At 35.9% G+C, this 21,450-nt stretch overlaps 1 protein-coding gene across 3 annotated transcripts in view; it reads left to right on the forward strand.

Annotated features, from left to right (window-relative positions):
* Window positions 1-21,450, forward strand: part of LRP1B (LDL receptor related protein 1B) — a 1,899,539-nt gene that overhangs the window by 897,047 nt on the left and 981,042 nt on the right. For all 3 annotated transcript variants that reach the window (XM_078451331.2, XM_078451332.2, XM_078451333.2), the window contains exon 6: window positions 15,052-15,309. In XM_078451331.2, the coding sequence (XP_078307457.2) occupies window positions 15,052-15,309 (258 nt within the window). The remainder of the gene's footprint in view (window positions 1-15,051; window positions 15,310-21,450) is intronic.

A 21,450-nucleotide genomic window follows, 5' to 3' on the forward strand; every position in this document is an offset into this window, starting at 1 on the left:
TCCTGGGGTTTATAGTTTTAGAAAAATGAGTTGCTAGTAATATCGTAAATGATACAAGTCTATACCATATATTGACTAGTTCTAAAGGTCACATGGATGTTTGAACCAATGTATTTGTACAAATTCTAAAGGAAAGCGATCACTTTTGCTTTGGTTTTCTCAAATTGATAACAAATGAACCAGAGGATACTTTTGGCTTCAGTTATACGTAAAATGTTAGTTAACGCATCAGCCTTACATTATTGTGGCAATGTTATACTGTAGTGTTGCCATGACTGATGAGTGCTAGGAAAATGTTTTGAATTAAACCACATTTGTTTTAAGGCTTTGCTATTCCTTATTTCCTTTACCTGGCTCCTTAGATTGGCCCCTCTTTTTTCTTCCTTTACAATCCTACCCTACTGGACTCTAAAACCTAATTTTTTCTACAAGCCAGAGTTCCAGACATCTCAGAATATGGGAGCATGAGAAACTATGGGAGGTTAGAATGGGCTGGTCCAGAACAGTGGATGTGTGTAAAAGATTTATAGACAAAGGAAAGAAAGAGAGAAAGGGAGAAAGAAATATCAAGCCCAAGGGATACAATGGGAAATTAAAACTAGATCCAAGGGGAGGGTTCTGCAAAAGGCTTGCTAAATGATAGATGGGAAAACTAAAAAGTTCTTGAAAGAATAGCCTTTTCTGTGAAGGCAGAGAGAGGCAGATTCAATTGGCTAGGAAGCTGCTTATAGCTTTCAGCACAGAATAACAACATGGTCATTCCTCAGCTATTCATCCCAAAATGTGCCTGTGGGATCTTATTTTCAATATGACAATTAACTTAGATTAATTTACCTAATTACTATTAATTGATTATCCCACCTTTGTAATGTAGTGTCTGAATCCAAGTAAAATTCACAAGCCTTAAGAGCACCTTTAATAAATAACTAATAAGGGGTAGGAGATTTTAGACCTTTTGGTAGATGGGGGAAGAAATTAATGTTAGGCAAGGGTCCTTTTCATTCCTGTTAATTCATGCAACAGAGACAAATTCTTTTCTATGCGTGGTAAGACTGACCTGATTCCTGAAATGTAGAATCAATAATTTCAAGGTTGGAAGGAACTCAAAGGTAATCTAGTCCAACTATCCATTTGATATCAAAATGAATAATTTCCAAATGGAAGAAATTTTACAATGTACATTAAACAATAATTTTATATAATAGTTATAGTACTATGTAGTGGGAGACATACTGGAATATGAATGTCATAATGGAATGTTCATAACATTGGAATGTGACACACATTAAAAGCTAGTAATTTTTAAAACCAATTTTTAAGTTTATTTACTTTGAGAGAGAGAGAGAGAGAAAGAGAGGGAGAGAGAGAGAGATTGAGAGAGAATATGAATCCTAAGCAGGCTCTGTGCTTTAGCACAAAGCCCAATGCAGGCCTTGGACTCACAAACCATGAGATCATTGACCTGAGCCGAAATCAAGAGTCCCATGCTCAACTGACTGAGTCACTCAGGTGACCCAAAAGCTAGTAAATTTTTAATTCAACATAAGGACTTGTCATTTGAAAAAATGTTTTAGGGGCACCTGGGTGGCTCAGTTGGTTAAACATTCGACTTTGGCTTAGGTCATGACCTCACAGTTCATGAGTTTCAGCTTCGTGTCCAGCTCTGTGCTAACAGCTCAGAGCCTGGAGCCTGCTTCAGATTGTCTCCCTTTCTCTCTGCCCCTCCCCTGCTTGTGCTCTGTCTTTCAAAAATAAATGTTAAAATGTTTTTTTAAAAATGTTTTAAACATAATCATTAAAATATCTATACATATCCATTTAAGCTCACTGTATACTTTTTTTTTTGAGATTAGAGTTCTAGAGTTGTCAAATCTGAAAATGAAAAGGTTTTTTTTTTTTTAATTTACTTTCTTTTAAATGATTTAGACAAATTTTAATGTAGAAGTAACCCTTAAATGCGGGCACCTAAGGCTAAAAGTGGGCTCCTGCAGAACCTGTAAAAATGAAAGTAATAGCCAAGGGTGTTTAACTTATGAACTGTTGCCAGGTTTACTCCTGATAAAGTCAGGCTCATTGGACTGTACTTTTCAGTCTCCTGACCATTTGCTGAAGACAGGCACTTAACCCAGTTTACAGTTCTACAGTACCAGTAGGACCCTACTGATTGCACTAAAGCAGTCCCAGAATAAAGAGCACTGAATAATTGTATCATCAGTGTAGAGACACTGTAATAATTGGCACCATGAGAGAGAGAGTGTACCTCTTTGCCATGTAGTGAACTAGAGTAGTGAGTCAAGAGAGTCCATTAAATAACTTTAGGATTCTATTACAGTTTATACTATGCTATTCACTGATTGGGACGGTGGGGAGACCATTTAGGCAATGGAACTCTTAGGTGTAAGAAACACAAATCATAATTCCTATATAATCCACAGAATCACAACCTTAGACAATGCTAGGGAATGTTTTCATACCACTCACTGTTTTCTTTGCTGCAATTCTTAAAAAGAAAGAGAAATAAAACAAAATATAATGTCTTATAACTCCTATGTCTACCTGCAATTCTGTTATCTAATGTACAGTTTAAATTTTCCCTTTAGAAGGTAGAGGGATCATTCAACATTTTCTGCAGGTGCTGGTTCGGCTTGTGTGGAGAATAGGCAAGTGGCAGTATAGCGAAGGAAGAGTACCTTGTTTATAGTGTCATAGCCTCATCAGCCACTTGAAATGCTTGGAATTCAGTTATTACAATGTAATTGCCTTGTTCTCTTTGTTTTTTTTTAAAGCACTCTATATTAAAATGTGAGTATTCTTAGGGAGGGTGACATATTAAGTCTTAGTAACTTTGATAATTTATGAGACTAAGTAGGTCAGATCTATTTCACTATGCCATCTGGATAAGAATGGCTTCCCTCAGAATGATATGTGATTATGTCTTGACATCTGAAGATTCACTATCCATAGGTTTTGCTATTTTTAGTTAGTCCAAAGGTCTAGTTCCTGTACAAGTTGTCATTTTATTCTGGGGTAACTGAGAATGGCATTTGATGACATGATGGTATATGAGACTCTGAGCTAGGAGTGAGCCTAGTGGACCATAACCAGCATAGGTACCCAAATTCGCTGTTGTTTACTCAGTCACATATACATGGAAGAAATTATGTATACTATGGTAAATAGTAAGTGGCAGAGAAGTAAGTCAGTGCCTAATTCAGAGTATGTGCTTGGTAGTTTTTTGGTTTTTTTTTTTTTTTTTTTTTTTTTTTTTTTTTTTGGATGCTTTAAGCAATTTTGTGAACATCCAGGAAGCAGAATAGGGGACTGGGATTTTGAGGATTAGTAAAAGGAATGCCAAAAGGCTGGAAAAGATGAAAACAAAAAAAAGTGGGGTATTTTCCCAGTTTTATCCTGTTAATCAGGGCTCATGCTACCTTTTCTGTAGTAGTGACGTTGAAGTGATTGGCGAAAATATGCATAATGTCCACAAATGTGCCCTCTAGCCCAAGCCCTCTTCAGACTGACATATAATCCTAGTGTGCTGACTATGCAGATATAACTGTAGACCAAGCCACTCTGCCTGCAATCGTGTGGTATTGCCTAAAGCTCCGTCCTAGAGAAATGCTAGAGTTTCACAGGCTGCCTTTGAAAACCTAGCCTGACCAATCAACATATTTCTGTATTTCCTGGACTATTCATAGCCTACTTCTTTTCTGGCTCTTAGTTGGAAATCACATTCCATGACAGACCAGGGCAATGATTTCAGATAGAATTTCCATTACCCAAATTAAATATCACACTTTTTTTCCCCCACCCAAACCCTATTAATGAGTATGCTGTGTTGAGGTATTAAACTTCTCATGAATATTCTATGTGTGTTTTTTCTGTTTTGTTTTGATTTTTTTTTTTCTAAGAGGACATCATTTTCACAGTGTTGCCTCTTTCTTGACATCTTAGAGAACATAACCACGGTGTCTTATGTGTCATGACACCTTTGATTTATCCAGAGTGAAAGAAAATACCATATGTAGGAAAAAAAGAAAAGCATGTTTTCACTTGCTTTACTAGTTAACATCATAATTGCAAGCTAGCTAAGGACTTCTTTGTATGGTTATGAAGAATCAGATGGCCACATTTATGGGCTCTACTCTAGATTTGAGAATTGATAAACTTTATTTTTACAAGTGAGGTAACATCTAGGTGTAAATTTCTATCTATATTTCTATATTTAATTTTTTGTAGAATAGCTTTTGAACTATTAATTAAATTCTCAATTTGGGACATGTGATAGATCATATCATGCACTACAATTATCATAGATCAAATGCACTCCTTTTTTTGTCTTAAGTTGGACATATAATGAAAATTAAAAACAAATGAAGCACATTTTAATTCATAGAAATTATGAGTTATTCAATTAGAAAGTAAGGCAAGGATATACATATGTATATAACTTCTCTATTACTTTGGGAGAAGTAGAAGTATACAACTATTGAAATGCTCAGGGAAAAAATAAAGCTGAGAAAAAGATAATATTTTGTCATTTCTAATAAGAAATTTTTTTTTTCAGAGTGCCTTCAAGGCATCCCCTGTATCAATAGCAATCAACAAAGAAATAACCATAGTTAGAGAGTACCTCTCCTGCACTCCTCCCTCTAGAGAACATACTTGCCCTTGACTTTGATGACTGGTAGTCTGCATATTCTTCCAAGTCAAGCTGCTTAGAGTCATGTTAGTCCTGAGAAAAGAAAATGCATCGTATGGATTACAGTTTTAAATGTATGTGAGCATTTCTTGGTAACACTAGGACTCACAGAGCCTCCATCTGTGTTTTCCATGACAGGTTACATGTGTAAAATTGTTAGATAAATTATATTTTAATAGTCTTTAGAAGTTTCGAACAACATACCATCAAATTGCCAAGAATATATCTGGTAAAGTACCTAGAAGTTTGGTATATAATCACTGTTGAGTACCTACCTAGAACTAATCTGTCTTTTTAATAACAAAGTAAAAAATTGCAATCTTAAGTATAGGTTGTATGTTTATGTCCTTTGGCAACCTGGTCAGAAAACAGTGAAATAGATTAAATGACCTTTTCCTTTTCTGGCCCTAGATAATGAATTTTTGTATGTCTCCTTATTCTAACATGATGATTTTGTGTCATATTTACTTGAGAAAATAGAAGCAATCAGAAGAGAACTTTCTCACCCTGAAGTTTATTAAATGTACCAATCTATCTGTATCTAGAACTAATCACTTCACCATCCTCTTGTTTGAATGAACGAACACACTGTGCTAGTACCTAAGGCCTATCTCTGCAATTGTGGACCAATCCCAAATTCTCTCTCCTACTCAAGAATTAGTCTCATATAATTGTTTTCTATTTTCACTTCTGCTGGATCATCCCATCAGCATATAAGCTTGTTGTAAAGATGATAGTAAACAGCTTTCTTTGAACCTACATTCCTCTTCAGCTACCACTCCATTTTTCTTCTCTCTTTATAGAAAAACTCACAGAATGTGTTTTTTTCCCTTTATTTACTTTCTCCCCTTCTGTCTTGAGCCCACTTAAATCAGTCTTATATTTAAAAAAAATTTTTTTTGAATGTTTGTTTATTTCTAGAGAGAGAGAGTGAGATAGCGCATTATCGGGGGAGGCCCAGAGAGAGGGAGACACAGAATCAGAAGCATGCTCCAGGCTCTGAACTTTCAGCACAGAGCCTCATACTGGGCTCGAACTACAGATTGTGAGAACATAACCTGAGCTGAAGTTGGACGCCCAATCAAAAGAGCCACCCAGGCGCCCCTATCGGTCTTATATTCTTATGAATCACTTAAACTTCTACTGTCAGGAGTACCAGTGACCTCCAGTTGCCTAATTACTTAGTTATAGGGCTTACCACACAACTAATCGTTGTCTCCTTTTTGAATACTTTTCCTTTTTAAAGCAGTACATTTTAGAGTTTTCCTTTTAGCTTACTGGGAATTTTCTCTCTCTCTCTCTCTCTCTCTTTTTTTTTTCTTTGCTACATTATCCTCATTATTTTGGCATGATCAGTGTTCAGTTCTTTGGACGTCTCTATTGATTTCCTAAGTGCTCTCATCTTGTATCATGACTTTAAAAACACATCTTCGATGGTTTTATAAAACATCTAGAGACTGAGATTGGTAAGTTTGCATCATCAGACCTGGCTTCTCTGTTCAACACCAAACTCACTTGGATATTAAAATCCAATTCAATATCTCCATTGGAAATATAATAGAAATATCACTTTGTTTGTGTCGCACAGTCTTGATTCTCTCCCTGACAGTGGTAAACATCAGCCCCTACTCATTCACCCAGTTGTCCAAGGCAAAACATTGGAATCATCCTTGACACCATTCTATCTCTCAAACCCTTTGTTTCAAACTTTTAGATATATAATGAATTGAACTATTGTATTTAAGGAGCATCTTGCATCCCAATTACTACTAATGCTTTACATTTCTTCACAGAATTTATCACTGCCAAACAATATGAAATATTATTTGTTTGCTTATTGTCTGCTTTCTTCACTAAAATGTAAGCTCTATGAAAACAGGAGTTTTATACTTTTGTTAACTGTTTTGTCCCTAGCATCTAGAGCAGTAACTGACGTCAGCTGGCTGTGTTCAAAAAAAAAATTTGTTAAATGAATACATAAACATGCAAATACTAAGACAGTATATTCTTTTTAGGGAACAAATTAAATGTGGCTTTTTTACAGACCCATCTTTCAAACAGGAACTATTTGTGAATAGGAGTTATTGTTTCTTTATTCATTCTCTCTCTAGATGATCTTTCCATTGTTGTAAGTGGAATATTAAAGTGCCCTGCAGTTACCACATTCTCATCAATAAGATTGTTTATGTTTGTGTTTAATTGTTCTGTATATTTGGGTGCCACGAAATTCGGTGTATAGACATGTATAATTGTTATCTCTTCCTGATGGATAGACCCTGAAATTATTATATAATGCCCTTCTTCATCTCTTGTTACAGCCTTTAATTTAAAGTCTCGTTTGTCTGATATAAGTATGGCTACTCCAGCTTACTTTTGACTTCAAGTAGCATGATAGATACTTCTCTAGCCCCTCACTTTCAATCTGAAGGTGTCCTCAGGTCTAAAATGAGTCTCTTGTAGATGGGTCTTGTTTTTTTTTTTTTTTTTTTTATCCATTCTGATACCCTATGTCTTTTGGTTGGAGCATTTAGTCCATTTACAGTGTTATTATTGAAAGATAGGGGTTTAGAGTCATTGTGGTATCTGTAGGTTTCATGCTTGTAGTGATATCTCTGGTACTTTGTGGTCCTTGCAACATTTCACTCACAGAGTCCCCCTTAGGATCTCTGGTAGGGCTGGTTTAGTGGTGATGAATTCCTTCACTTTTTGTTTGTTTAAGAAAACCTTTATCTCTCACTCTATACTGAATGACAGGCTTGCTGTATAAAGGATTCTTGGCTGCATATTTCCTTGTTCATCACATTGAAGATTTCCTGCCATTCCTTTCTGGCCTGCCAAGTTTCAGTAGATAGGTCTGCTACTATTCTTATATATGTCTACCTTTGTATGTTAAGGCCTGTTTATCCCTAGCTGCTTTCAGAATTCTCTCTTTATCTTTGTATTTTGTCAGTTTCACTTTGATATGTCATGTACATGATCGATTCAAGTTACGTCTGAAGGGAGTTCTCTGTGCCTCTTGAATTTAAACGCCTGTTTCCTTCCCCAAATTGTGGAAGTTCTCAACTATGATTTGTTCAAGTATACCTTTAGCCCCTCTCTCACTCTTCTTCTGGAATTCCTGTGATATGGATATTGTTCCATTTGATTGAATCACTTTGTCCTCTAATTCTCTTCTTGTGATCCTGGATTTTTTTTCTCGCTCTTTTTCTCAGCTTTCTCTTTCTCCATATTTGTATTTTCTAATTCACCTATTCTCACCTCTGCCTCTTTAATCCATGCTGTGGCCGCATCCATTTTTTCTTTTTTGGACCTCATTTATAGCATTTTGTAATTCATCAGACTATTTTTTAGTACCTTGATCTTTGTAGCAATAGATTCTCTACTGTCTTCTATGCTTTTTTCAAGCCGAGCTGTTAATTTTATGACTATTATTCTAATTTTTTTTCCAATTATGTTGCTTAAATCTCTTTTGATCAATTCTTTAGCTGTCACTTCTTCCATGAATTTCTTTTGAGGAGAATTCTTTGGTTTCATCATTTTGCCTAGTTTTCTGTCCCTTATGACTTTTAAAAGCTTGTTATGTGCTCTGCACCTGCGAGCAATGCTATAATAAAGGGGGGTTATACTATGTCCGTGGCCTGGCCCTTCAGGAGGTGTTTTTTGGAGAGTGTTACTTGCTTTCTGTTGTTGTAACTTTGATTATTTTATTTCCCTACTTGTAGTGATGTTTTGGACCCTCCCCCAGGTGTGCTTTGATTTGTTCCTTGAAGTAGCCCTGGAAAGGAAAACAGACATAGAGACAAACAGAAAACAAATACACAAACATAGAAACAAAGCAAACAAAGAAAAACAAAAGACAAAAAACTAAAAACAATCCAAAAGCAAAAAAACAGAAACACCAGCTACGGGTAAAAAACAGGGTGGAGGCAGTGCTGATGGAAGAGCATATAGAAAGAGAGAAATGACAGGGGTGGGGAAAAAGAAAAAAGAAACATTGACTAGGCAGAGAGACTAAAAGGCTTAATCCAGAGAGAGAGAAAGGAATGTAAAGAAGGTGTAGAACATGTATCAAGAGAATGGATTAAATATATCTGTTTAAACAAACCAATAACCAGAGTAACAGCCTAGAGGAGCGAAGAGATAAGAAGGAGAAATTGGGGGGGGGGGGAATAAATCTATACGTCAAGAATTGTCCTAGAATTAATCTAGGCAATGCAGCAGCACTCATAAGGAGGAGGGGTTCTTCTGGTTCAACAGCATCTATCTCGCTCCAGAAGATACGTAGTTACCCAGAGCTGAGAGGTGTGGTTTGGTGTAGGGTGGTCCTGCCTCCACTGTGGGCCCTGCAGACCATCCCTGAGGCCCTGTTTTTGGTGGTGGGGGGGAGAAACATGGCAATGCCCCAGTCTCTTCTCCATGACCCGGTGTCCCAAATCACTCCTGTGGAGCCGTCCTCACTGTGCTGCAGGCATAGATGAGGTTGTCTGTCTTGCTCCGTTGACTCCTTTGCCCTGGTGCTTGGCTGGGAATTAAACTCCCACTCTGAGCGCCCCGGTACTGGGAGAACACCTCCTGATATGAGCTTCCAGCTGGTTTTGTCCTGTGCTTCAGCCCTTCAGGGGAAGGGACCGGTTTCTCCTGCTGAGGACTGCACTGCTGACCTACCACTGAACCCTAAGGTGACTCCCCACCTCCCCAAGTGTGTGAACAGGGCAGCAGTCCCCAGTCTGAAGATGGAATCTGCAGTTAAAGTTGGGATCCCTCTCCATCCTGGTCCCAAGTTTTTTCTCTTGTCCAGATACAGTCCTATGCTTCCCCAGTCGCTCTTTCTCTTCCCTTTGTCTCTTGGCAGAAGGGGAATCCCTCCCCTTCATGTCTATGCAGCCGGTTTTACCTACCCCAGTTCTCAATCATTCACCTATGCTCCCTCAAGTTGTTCCATTTTCTCCCCGGTAGACTCAGTCTCTTTTCCTCCCAAACTCTTGGGGTTCAAAGTCCTTTAGCTTCAGCCCTTCTTTGTTTGGGAGATGCAGGAAGTCCCCCTACTTCTCCACCATGTTGGCCATCAGCTCAGTACTGTTTATAAAGCACTTTGATGTTTCCACATTAGGGTCATATTTTATTTTATTTTTTATAAAATATGATACAATAGCTTAATATATGGCATGATATTAGAAATGTTATTCAGTTCAGTAAATAAATTTTTCCATTAAAAAATAGTTGAGGAAACCAGAGAAAAAAATTTGGCCATATATGTTTTTGACAGGAAAAGAAAAATTTTCAACCATATATCTTTTTTTCTTCCACTTATATTAACTTCATTCATATTTTTAGTTTGGCTTATTTGAGTCTGACCTATAATTTATAATATTATTTGAATAATTCTTTTTCTTATTTTTTAAACTAGATAGTTCATATTTATATTCATAAGTAAGATTTCACATTCAACAATTTGTATCTTATTGCCCACTGTTAGATGATATTTTTAATACTTTTTTTTTAAATGTTTTTATTTTTTTTATTTTTGAGACAAAGACAGAGCATGAGCAGGGGAGGGGCAGAGAGAGAGGGAGACACAGAATCTGAAGCAGGCTTCCATCTCTGAGCTGTGAGCGCAGAGCCCTATGGGGGCTCAAACCCATGAACCATGAGATTATGACCTGAGCCAAGGTTGGACGTTTAGCCAACTGAGCCACCCAGGTGCCCCAAGATGATTTTTTTTTTGTAATTTAGTATCTTTACACAGATTGCTCTTCATTTTGTTTCATATAGTAGTTTACCTTCCTACAGAGGTTGTGTGATTTTTATTATAATTGTCAACATTGTTCTCATTTCTAACTGCATCCCATTTTTCTTATTTTTAGAGACTTTATGTAATTTGCATATGATGTATTAAAAGTAAAGTTTAAAAATTCCTGTTTCAATTATTTTACATTTGTATTGGTTAACAACCACTCTTTGGGCTGCATAGATGATAGTTTTCTGTTTGATTGCACATTTAGTCTTACTCTGACCCTTCATTTTATATACTTCACATGTGAGTCATTATTTAACCTTTCATTGAGTTGAACCTAGGAATCTTTTTGTTTTTATTGTTTTTATCTTTGGCTCAACATATATTAAGGTGTACCTACTGAACTTTATTAGTGGAGATAATTGCTCACAATTACAGGAAAATTAGAACTTAATATAACAAATGATAAACATTTATATATGTGTATATCCATATATATATACACATTTGTTATAACATAAGTATTTATGAGGTTTATATTTATTTGTAAGTACCTGAATTCATAATTCTAATCATCTTAAAGGAAAATAACTGATATATTATTCTTAGAATTGAATGGAAGAAGAAGAAGTTTAAATGAAACCTTAAAAATAAGTTGTAAGTTTTATTCACTCTGAGAACATTCATTTAGCATCAACTGTCTGTCAAAACATATTATAAGTATATACATACACATTCAGTATACTCTTGGCTATGAGAGGATAAGGGTATGTTTGCAAGGGTATAGTTACAGTGGCCTGGCATTTAAATAGGCATTATTATGATATCTAGTCAAATGATCTTCTCCATGTTTTCAAGTTTCTCCTTTTAATTCACAGTTTTCTAATCAGTCTTCAAAAGTTTTAGCACTGGTTAATATATATGATAGGAAAAAACTAACTTTTGGCCATAGAGAGCATAAATACACATCTTTATAACTGGGAGAGAAACTACCTATTTTTTATGCTGTTCGCATATGGGGAATGGTGAGGAAGATGAGGGTACTTTTGCTCCCCCAGCATGACTCAACTGACAGCCTGTTGGAAAGGTTTATTCAATCTAAGTCTTGGTTCTCTAAGTATAGTCATTGAGTGCTTTCTTATGTTTCAGTCTCTTCTATGTGGAGAGTTAGTCTTTATTACTTCACATGAAGTGTTGATGTAGGTATTCCTATGACTAAAGTCATCTAAAATGTGCTTTCCAACTGTTCCTTTGGGAACTGTCCACTGACTCTAAGGATGGCATTTGATAAGATCACATTTATTCTGGCGAGACTTATCCTCCTTACCCAAGATAATGATGTTCTTCCATTGGCATGTGGGAACTTGAGGTAATGATGCAACTGGAGATCAGACATAGTACAGGTTGAGGCAGATTACATATGCCAGCTTTCATGAGATAGAAAAAAAAAAAAGATTTATACACTTAGCCCCTGATTTTTTTATGGGTTTTGTGTTTCACTGGGTTCCTCCCACCCCCATAAATACGCTCTATGTTTATTTGTATAAAGAGGGAAACCATAGTTAATAGCTGAGACATGTGAATATTATCACACTAACAAGCGTCCTTCCTCTAGTACATCATTTGAATTTTTAAAGTCACCATTATCAAATCAAACCATGTCAAATTATGAAGAACCTGACTTTATTGGTTTTCTGTTTATGAGAAGTAATAAAATCAGTAGTTGCTATATTTTGCATTAAAACAATCACCTGATTTACTCAAAAAGCAACTAAAAAATCAAATAGATTTATCAGTTACATCAAGTAAGTATTACCTGTGTTAACCAGTAATTCATTTTCATCTCAGTTTCTAAGGGGAATCTTGGTGTTCTTTCATATTCTAGCCTTACTCCAAAGAATGTTTATTACATAAGTAAATTTACTGACTCGTAGCCAGTTAAGAAATTATCGTCTACATCTGGACTTCTCATAAAGCTTGGAAGCAAAGAAGCTTTCAGTCGTAGTTCACTTTTTAATAAGAGGCAATGTCACCAAAGGTCATTTCAGTTGCCAAAGGAGACAGTAAGTACTAACAGACTGGCAGTGTGTCTTTGTTAACATGATAACACAGTCATCTAAGACCTCTTCATAACCTGAGAAATCTATGATCCAACAGGTTTCAGGAGCGCTAAGTTCAACTGGAAAACAACAGAGCTAGGAGTGTTGAAAAGGGACCAAGTCTGGACTTCTAAATTAGAGAATAGCAAGAGCAAGCATTGCAGAGTTCAAAGGGCTTTAAAAAGTTAAGAGAGAAGCCAACCAGCTAAGCAAGCTTCAGTGTGGTCCTTAGACAAGGTTATGTTAAGCATAGATAATTCACAATTTTCACAATACTTTATCGTGGAAATGATCTTAGCATTTTCAAGACTTCATTTTTATTGGCCTATAGTAGGCGGTTCATGGAAAGTCTGTTTATTGGGAAGAAACTCTTAGGCTAATTAATTTTATAATCTCATTGAGACTTTTTGTTATTGTTTATTTTTGTTTGTTTAGAAGTTTTTATTAAGTCAAAAACTTTAGGGTCTTTCTAAAGGTGGAGAAGAATTTCATGCCTACATTGAGTTAATTCCTCAGAGGATAAAAATTCAAATGCCATTCTATCTGAGTAAAACACAAGGAACCTGATATCCCTACTCACATAAGAAATGATTAAAACCATTAAATAATCATTTAAAAGTTTAGGCTTATTTAATTATATTACCCATAGTATACTCATTTGCTTTTTTTTCCTTTCTTTGCAATGCTATCTGTTTCCTGAATGATCAAATGATGTTTATGAAATTTCCTGTTAGCCAGTTTTTCTCTGTATTCCACTCATCAGTTAGAAAACAAAATTATTTTGTCACATTTCACAGAATGCTTCTAAAAGAACTGTACTCTGCAAGAATTCCATGTTACCATTTTACGTGTTCAGAAAATTTGTATTGAATAAACACTAGATTCTAAATGCTAGAGGTACAGTGACAGAAGGAGAAAATAATAAACCAGAAAAAAAAAAGCTTCATGCAATGTTTGGTGGGGACATGGGAAAAATAAAGCAGGGAAAGCTTATAGAGAGTTAGTATAGAGTTTGTAGGGGCTTGCAATTTTCACAAAATAAAGTAGTAAGAGAAGTCATTGCTGGAAAGGTAGCTTTCAAATACTACCCTAACAGATGTGAACAAGTCAGGCATTCTGATAAATGGGGGGGGGGGGGGGGGGCGGTGGTGGTGATTAGGAATAAGGAAGAGCCTTTGAGACAGAGGCTTACTTGGCTTGTTGGTTAAGGAACAGTAAGAAGGGCGGTGTGTCTGGAGGAATATGACAAGGTTGAGATTAATAAGGAGATCAAGGAAATGACATCAAACAGGTAATGAGAATACAGTTAATGGAGGGGTTTACAGGCTATTATAAAGGCTTTGACTTTTACTGTGAGTGAAGTGGGAACCCTTTGAGGAAATGGGCAGAAAACTGATTCACGTTAACATTTTAAAGGTATCACTCCGGCCATTGTGTTGAGAAAGACTAAAAGAGGAGGAGGGCATCAATGAAAGCAGAGAAACCAGTTAGAAGGCTCTAGGAATCATTTGGGTTGAGAGATGATGGCAGCTTGGAGCAGGGTGGTAGTAACAGTCACTGAGACGTGGTGGGATTCCTGATATGTTTTGACATCAGAATCAAAGATGTTTATTGACACTTTGGATGAAGGATGGAAAAAAAAAGAGGAATTGAGGATTTCCAAATTCATCCTATTTCCTAACTAGCACAAAAGCTACTCTGATTATGATTGTATAGCTAAACTCTTTCAACACTAATTTTGTATGGCATATTACTGTTACCTTTACATCTTAACAAGTATTGAAATTTTGGTCAATTAGTGCATATTCATCAAAAACTTACCAATCTTCACAAAAGCAAGGATGCATTGTTCTAAAAATAGTATCGAGCAAGTTTCTTTTACTTCTACAATCTTATTTTCTTGACTATAAAAAAAGAAGCAGCTCAGTAATCATAAGCTAGTCATGATCTAGTGATTATTTGACTCCTGGAGTCAGTCAAGGAGCCACTAAGGCTGAAGTCACAGGTGCTGTTTGTATGGGTTTCTGAGTTTGCATGTTCCACTCCAGAAAATTCACTTCTGGCCTCATGCATCCACCTCAAAAAAGTACACCCTTGCTCACAAAGGAAGCCTGTAAAACTGTAGGGTGAGGTCAGTCCACCTCCATCCTCATTGCTAAAACAACAACAACAACAACAAAATTAAAACAATAACAACAACAAAACAATCTCACAGAACTTCCTTTATTTACCAACAGTGAAAGTAAATAGTATTGTACTAACATTTACACAATACATTATTTTTAAGGATATAAAGAATACAAATGCTCAGTGGACTATGTTTTCTTTAGAGAAGCCAACTACAATATATAGTCAGTGAAGTATATATGAGTTATTAATAAATACTTTTGCAAGCATTTTTAAAAAAATTTAAAGATGCGTTAAAATATAGGAATAAGTTGTAGTAAGTAATTCAAAATTATGAAAAAAATGGACTCACTTTTACTAAACTCACTTCTCTTTTTCTCTTATTCCAGAACCGACAGATAGGCCACCGATGCTATTAATTGCAAATTCTGAAACCATTGAGGTTTTCTATCTTAATGGCAGTAAAATGGCAACCCTGAGCTCGGTCAATGGAAATGAAATTCATACTCTGGATTTTATTTACAATGAAGACATGATTTGTTGGATTGAATCAAGAGAATCTTCAAATCAGCTCAAATGTATCCAGATAACAAAAACAGGAAGATTAACAGAGGAGTGGACCATTAATATTCTTCAGTCTTTCCACAGTGAGTATTTCAACTCATATGAAATGTCACCCTTGAAGGATTTCATGTACAGATCAGTAAACAGGATTCTTAGATTTTTCTAACATAGTTTATGGCTATTGGAAATCTAAATATGCAAATATGAATAGACGAATAAATGTGTTCACTACCTGTTCTGAATAAACACACACATACACATGTAGTTTCACTGTTTATGCAAGTAACAAGTTAGGAGTTAATTTTAATTTTTTCTTTAATGCTTATTACAGTGTCACCTAAATGAGAATTGTAATTTGCCACTCAGTGATAGTTCACAATGTGAGAGTGAGGGTGGAAATTTTAAAAAGCAAGAAACAGAGTTGATAATTATAAGCTCATCAACTGTAGTGTTTGTTAAAATGCCTTGAAAACTATTAGATTTATGCTAATTGGTAACAACTACCTGTGTTTGTTGACTTTTTTCTTAGCAAATCAGAGTTTTTATGCATCTTCCAAAGGACTGATTTGTGGTTTTGATTTATTTTGATTTCTCGGTCCAGAAATTCACAAACTAGTAGCTGTGCTTTTCTTCCTGAATATTGCTGTAAATTGAAGTCACATTGTTACACAGACACGGATACATTCATTCCATCTTTCACGCTGATGTTTGCTGTCTCCCTTTCTCTCTCTTTCTCCTTCCCTCCATCTCTCCAGCACAGGAGTATTTGTGCTTTCCTGGGGAAACCGTATGCATGGGAATTTCAAGACATGTCCATTTATTTTTTTGATTTACAGAAAATTATTCTTGCAAATGCTGCTAACATAAAAATTGGTAGAAAAGTAAAGAAAAACTCTAGTCAAGTTAAGAAAAGACAAGACAGTGCTGTGATAGAAGAAATGTAGCTTTCAGACAGAATGTTTGGTGATTTGGATTCAATAATTATATTTTATTAATATTTTTGGCCTACAGTTAGAAGGATTGATTATTAATCTTTATTAAACATAAGAAAAATAATATGTAATGTTTGATAAGTATGATGATATTGAATGAACCAATGGCAAAATTATAAAAAATGGAATATAAAGTATGATTGTGTACAGTTTAGTGAAAATAAATAAATGTTTAACAAATAGAATCCAACACTTTGAAAATCCTCTTAACATAAATAAAATAATTGCTAAAGCCACTTATTTTGATACTGGACCAAAATACCTTGTAAAAGCAAAGGTCCCTGGCTGTTTTTAAGGATTTTATGGGAAATGATAATTCCTAATAAATAGTAAATAACAAGTAGTACCAGCACAAGGAGTGCTGCCGTGTGATTTGAGTATTTCAGACATTGGCTGAGCCAGCTGTTGGAAAGTGTTCAAACAAAAGGTCCCAGTCCCTGCCATGTCAGTGATTACCTCAAGTAATCCAAATGCATTTGTCCCTAGCAAATGGAATAGTGACAGTCAAATAGCTAGGCTATTCAAAGTTGCCAGGTAAAATTACTTTCCAAATTTACTTAAGCAACGTTTCTACATTTAATATGTCCTAATAATATTAATTTCTCTTGTAACATATATTTTTAAAACAACTACTTTTTTTTAGTACGTCTGGGGATGGCAAAGCGTTTGCACATTAGAATATCGGAAGAATATAATTTGTATCTTAGGTTTCTTTTGATTTATAAGGCAATGCTTGGCCAATCTAGAAAACGAAAGAGATTTTTGTTAAGCAATTCACTGAAATGCTGAAAAGAACATTCATTTTGAACTATAAGTAATAAATGCAATGGAAATCTTTTAATTAGAATAAATATTTTGTTGACAAAGTCAGGTTTAAGCTGTGCAATTTCAGTCAATGTAGAATAAAGATTAAATGTGTAGAAGTAAGTTAATGATGGGACTGGGGCAGAGGTGTGAGCAGGTCCGGGCTCCTCTATCACTTCTTGTAATCCATGCATTTTATCACTGTGCCAGAGAATAGCTTCCATTGGATATGGTGAGCTCTTCATTCACCATGACACTCTGTGAGCTGATAATGAAGTTGGAATATTTCTTGCATGTATAATTACATAAAATCTCTTGTACCACATAAGCAAAAATAATGAACCAATGAGACTATGCCTGAATAACTGGCCCTGTTCCTTCTTCCATAGATGCTGTTATCTGAATTTGCCTGAGGAAAGCATTCTTTTATGAAAAAAAAAATATATATATATATATATTTTTTAATTTACTGTGAGGAGAAAAGCAATCATTACAGGTCAAACTGACTTGCATTTAAAATTTGCATAATAGTATATTTAAATAATTTAGTTCAGTATTAAAATTTATATTTTCTGTCTCATCTCATTGGATACCCACTACATTCCTGTATGCTCTTCAAGTTTTGTAATATAAAAATATTAGCTACAGATCTCAGATATGTTAGACAATACTGATTGGCGAAAACAAACGCAGAGATGGGACAACTAAACCTTGTGTTCTTCTACATTAGAAATGCAAATACTGGTGCTTTCAAAGAACCTCCCAAATCTACTAAAAATAACAACTACAACTTATGGAATGTGTTAAGTGACTGTATGCATTAGGAAGACATAGCTGTGTCTCTTATGATGAGGGGAAAATTGGGACAGTGAGAAATTGGGTAACAGGACACGAGTATTGGCTATAGGTGTGAGTTGGGTCTGACTTTATCAGCTTTTGCTAAACACCACACTGCCCCTGTGGGTCTCAACTTTTGTTGTTCATTTTAGTGAGCCAAAAATGATTAGACACACTAATATTAGGGACAATGGCTCAAAAAGACAGTCTCTAAATAGGAGAGAAGTATACAAATCTTGGAAGGGAAGTGGACAAGGTGTATTGTGGAAGGCTATATTGTTTGAGAAGACCCACCTCTTAGGGTGCCTTGGTGGCTCAGTCATTTAAGCCTCTGACTTTGGCTCAGGCATGATCCCACAGTTCGTGGGTTTTGAGGCCCATGTTGAGCTCTGCTGACAACCTGGAGACTGGAGCCTGCTTCAGATTCTGAGTCTCCCTCTCTCTCTGCCCCTGCTCGCCCCTCTCTGTCTCTCAACAATATGTAAACACTTTTAAAAAGGCCCACCAATTGATTCTAATATAGCCGCTTAGAGAAGCCTATTTTTTGTTTTAAATTTTTTAATGTTTGTTTATTTTTTGAGAGCGAGACAGTGACAGAGTGTGTGAGAGGGCGATGGGCAGAGAGAGAAGGAGTCACAGAATCTGAAATAGGCTCCAGGCTTTGAGCTGTCAGTACAGAGCCTAATGGTGGGGCTTGAACTCATGAACTGCGAGATCATAACCTGAGCCGAAGTCAGACGCTTAACTGACGAGCCACTTGGGTGACCCTAGAGGCCTACTTTTAACATTAAGAATCACTCCTAAGCAATATTGTGAGAGATTAAAGACTAATAATAATATGCTCAATAAAGTATAGTAACCAAAGCACATTGGGCAAAGTATGAATATATTTCTTATTCAATGTTACTATTTTCTTTTAAATTTTTTTTTTAACGTTTATTTATTTTTGAAACAGAGACAGAGCATGAACGGGGGAGGGTCAGAGAGAGGGAGACACAGAATCTGAAACAGGCTCCAGGCTCTAGCTGTCAGCACAGAGCCCAACGCAGGGCTTGAACTCACGGACCGTGAGATCATGACCTGAGCCGGTCGGCCGCTTAACCAACTGAGCCACCCAGGCGCCCCAATGTTACTATTTTTTTTTAAAGATACCTGATGTTTAATATCTAGGGATTTAGCCAGAAAATTGTAGACTTTGAAGATAATTTTGGAAGTGTTTTGTAAGCAAAATTGATTCTCCAATTAAGTATTCATACAAAGTACATTTGCAACAACTAATTGTTTCCCCCAGTCTTTCTTGGAGAGTACTGTGGTAGGGACACAAATGCCCCAAATCAACAAGAATGATGGGATTCAAAAAAAATGGTGATGTCCAGCTGTTTTCTGAGGACAAAGTACACAAAGATAATTGAGATAGGTAGAATACTCACTGTGTTAATCCCTTGATAAAAAGATGATTCAGGACCAGACTGTTCATTCCTAGGTATAGAGTAGATACTTTAATTCCATTTCCATGTGTGATTTTTCAATATTCTGCAAAATTTGAGTATGAGTTCTAGGATTCTAATACGGACTTGCCCAGCTTGTTTTGATCCATTCAGTGTGCTCAGTTCTGGTCCAGCAGAATATTCCTGGACAAAAATAAAAAGATTGCTTATTCTTTATAAACTGCTTCAGAATTAACCCCAATCACTGATTTTTATTATCCCCAATCTTGGTTTTGTTTTTTGTTTTTGTTTTTGTTTTTTTGCCTCTTTCGATGTCAGCCTTAGCTCATTTTCCATTTAAAACTCTGCCTAGATCCATTAAATTAAATCTTTGATTGGATAACTTTGGGATTTTGGCACTTTGCCTCTTAGCAATTTTACTTCTTTTTCTTGAATTAGAGCTCTCTAATAATCACATAATACTATAAGGCAACATTTCCTGAATGTTTTGTTTATCCATTAAAAATTCTACATATATAATATATTACCATCATAAAAATGAAATCTGCATACTGTTTATATTCATCAGTTTATAGGTGAGAAAATGAGTTTAACAAAAGGAAATATTTTTTGAAGTTGATAAGAAATCTTTAAGTCTTGGTCTCAATACCCACAAATAATGACTTTTAATTTTGAAATACACCCTTTGCCTCAGCCCAGCCTAGGAATTTCATAGCCTTTATGGTTTCACAAACGTCCTCCACTAGGATATGGTAGGATAAGCATGGCCAGTTTGTGCCTCTATTGTCAATACAAGCATAATCTTGGGACAAAATAATCCACCTGTAGCAGTGGAAATGCTGGTCTCAAACTGTGTCAGCTCAGTGAGTCTGCACGTTAGAATATGATTATAGAACTTTTCAGCAGTATCCCAAGATTACATAATGTTACATAGTGATGAAGAGATCATCATAGAACCTTGTTGTACTTATTTATAAGACATGTGCTTAAGTATTGAATTTTTATGAACTTGAACTTTTCTCTACAATTATTTCTTCACCTGATTGGTTACAAGCCATTCATGTTGTTTTAATTTGTCTTTTTGAAATGGTTACTAGTGAAATTGTCCACTCCATGGGAACTTCTCCAATGTCTATTATTCTGCTAGAGTGACCATGATACTCCATTACTTAAAATCAAAATCACTTGATGTAGCTTCCTATTTATCTTAAGATAAAATAAAACTTCATTATCTGGCTTCTCTGCAAGCAGCTTACCTACCTTGCCTCTACTTACTCAAATCACACGTTCTACCTAAAAATAGTACTTATACTTCCTTCAACATACTTTATTTTCCCATTTCCATGCATGTTTGTGTATGTTGCTTCTTCATCATAGATCATAGGTTCTCATTCCCTCTAACCAGGTATCTCTTACTCATTCTTCATGGCATCATATTGTTTCCAAAAGTTTTCCAATTGAGTTTAGCAGCCCTTCCTATGCGACCTTATCACAAATGCATTATATTTCGGGGCACCTGGGTGACTGAGTCAGTTAAGCTACTTCCACTCAGGTCATGATCTCATGGTTCATGGGTTCAAGCCCCACTTCCGGCTCTGCACTGACAGCTGAGCCTGGAGCCTACTTCAGATTCTGTGTCTTCTACTCTCTCTGCCCCTCCCCCGCTCACACTCTGTCTCTCTCTGTCTCTCTGTCTCTTTCTCTCTCAAAAAAGGAAATAAACTTACATTTTTTAAAAGAAAAAATATGCATTATATTTCAATTTTATGTTTACCTGTTTTTCCAAATAAAAAATGATTCCTTGGCTTTAGGATGTGAGGAAGGGTGAGCACAGAATTAGAGTTAGAGACACAGTTAGAGGCAACTTCCAGAGAAACTCTGTCAGATCACTACTAGAGACATTTAGAAAAACAGGCTGAATGATGGCTAAGTAAGATCTGATCTATGTCTAGCTAATAGTCTCACATGTCAGTCTTAAATGTTTCTAAGGTACTGGGTCTACTCAATGACTACTGACTTTTATGGACTTAGTGTCTGACTTCCCCTGGGTATGTGCCTATAGATTTATTTTGGGTCCTAACCTCAATGACCATAGAAGCAACTTGATTCAAACCTTTTAGAGTCTACCCATCCTAAGGCAGCT

This window comes from Panthera onca, chromosome C1 (assembly GCF_046562875.1).
Source record: "Panthera onca isolate mPanOnc1 chromosome C1, mPanOnc1 haplotype 2, whole genome shotgun sequence".
In the NCBI taxonomy this organism is placed as follows: domain Eukaryota; kingdom Metazoa; phylum Chordata; class Mammalia; order Carnivora; family Felidae; genus Panthera; species Panthera onca.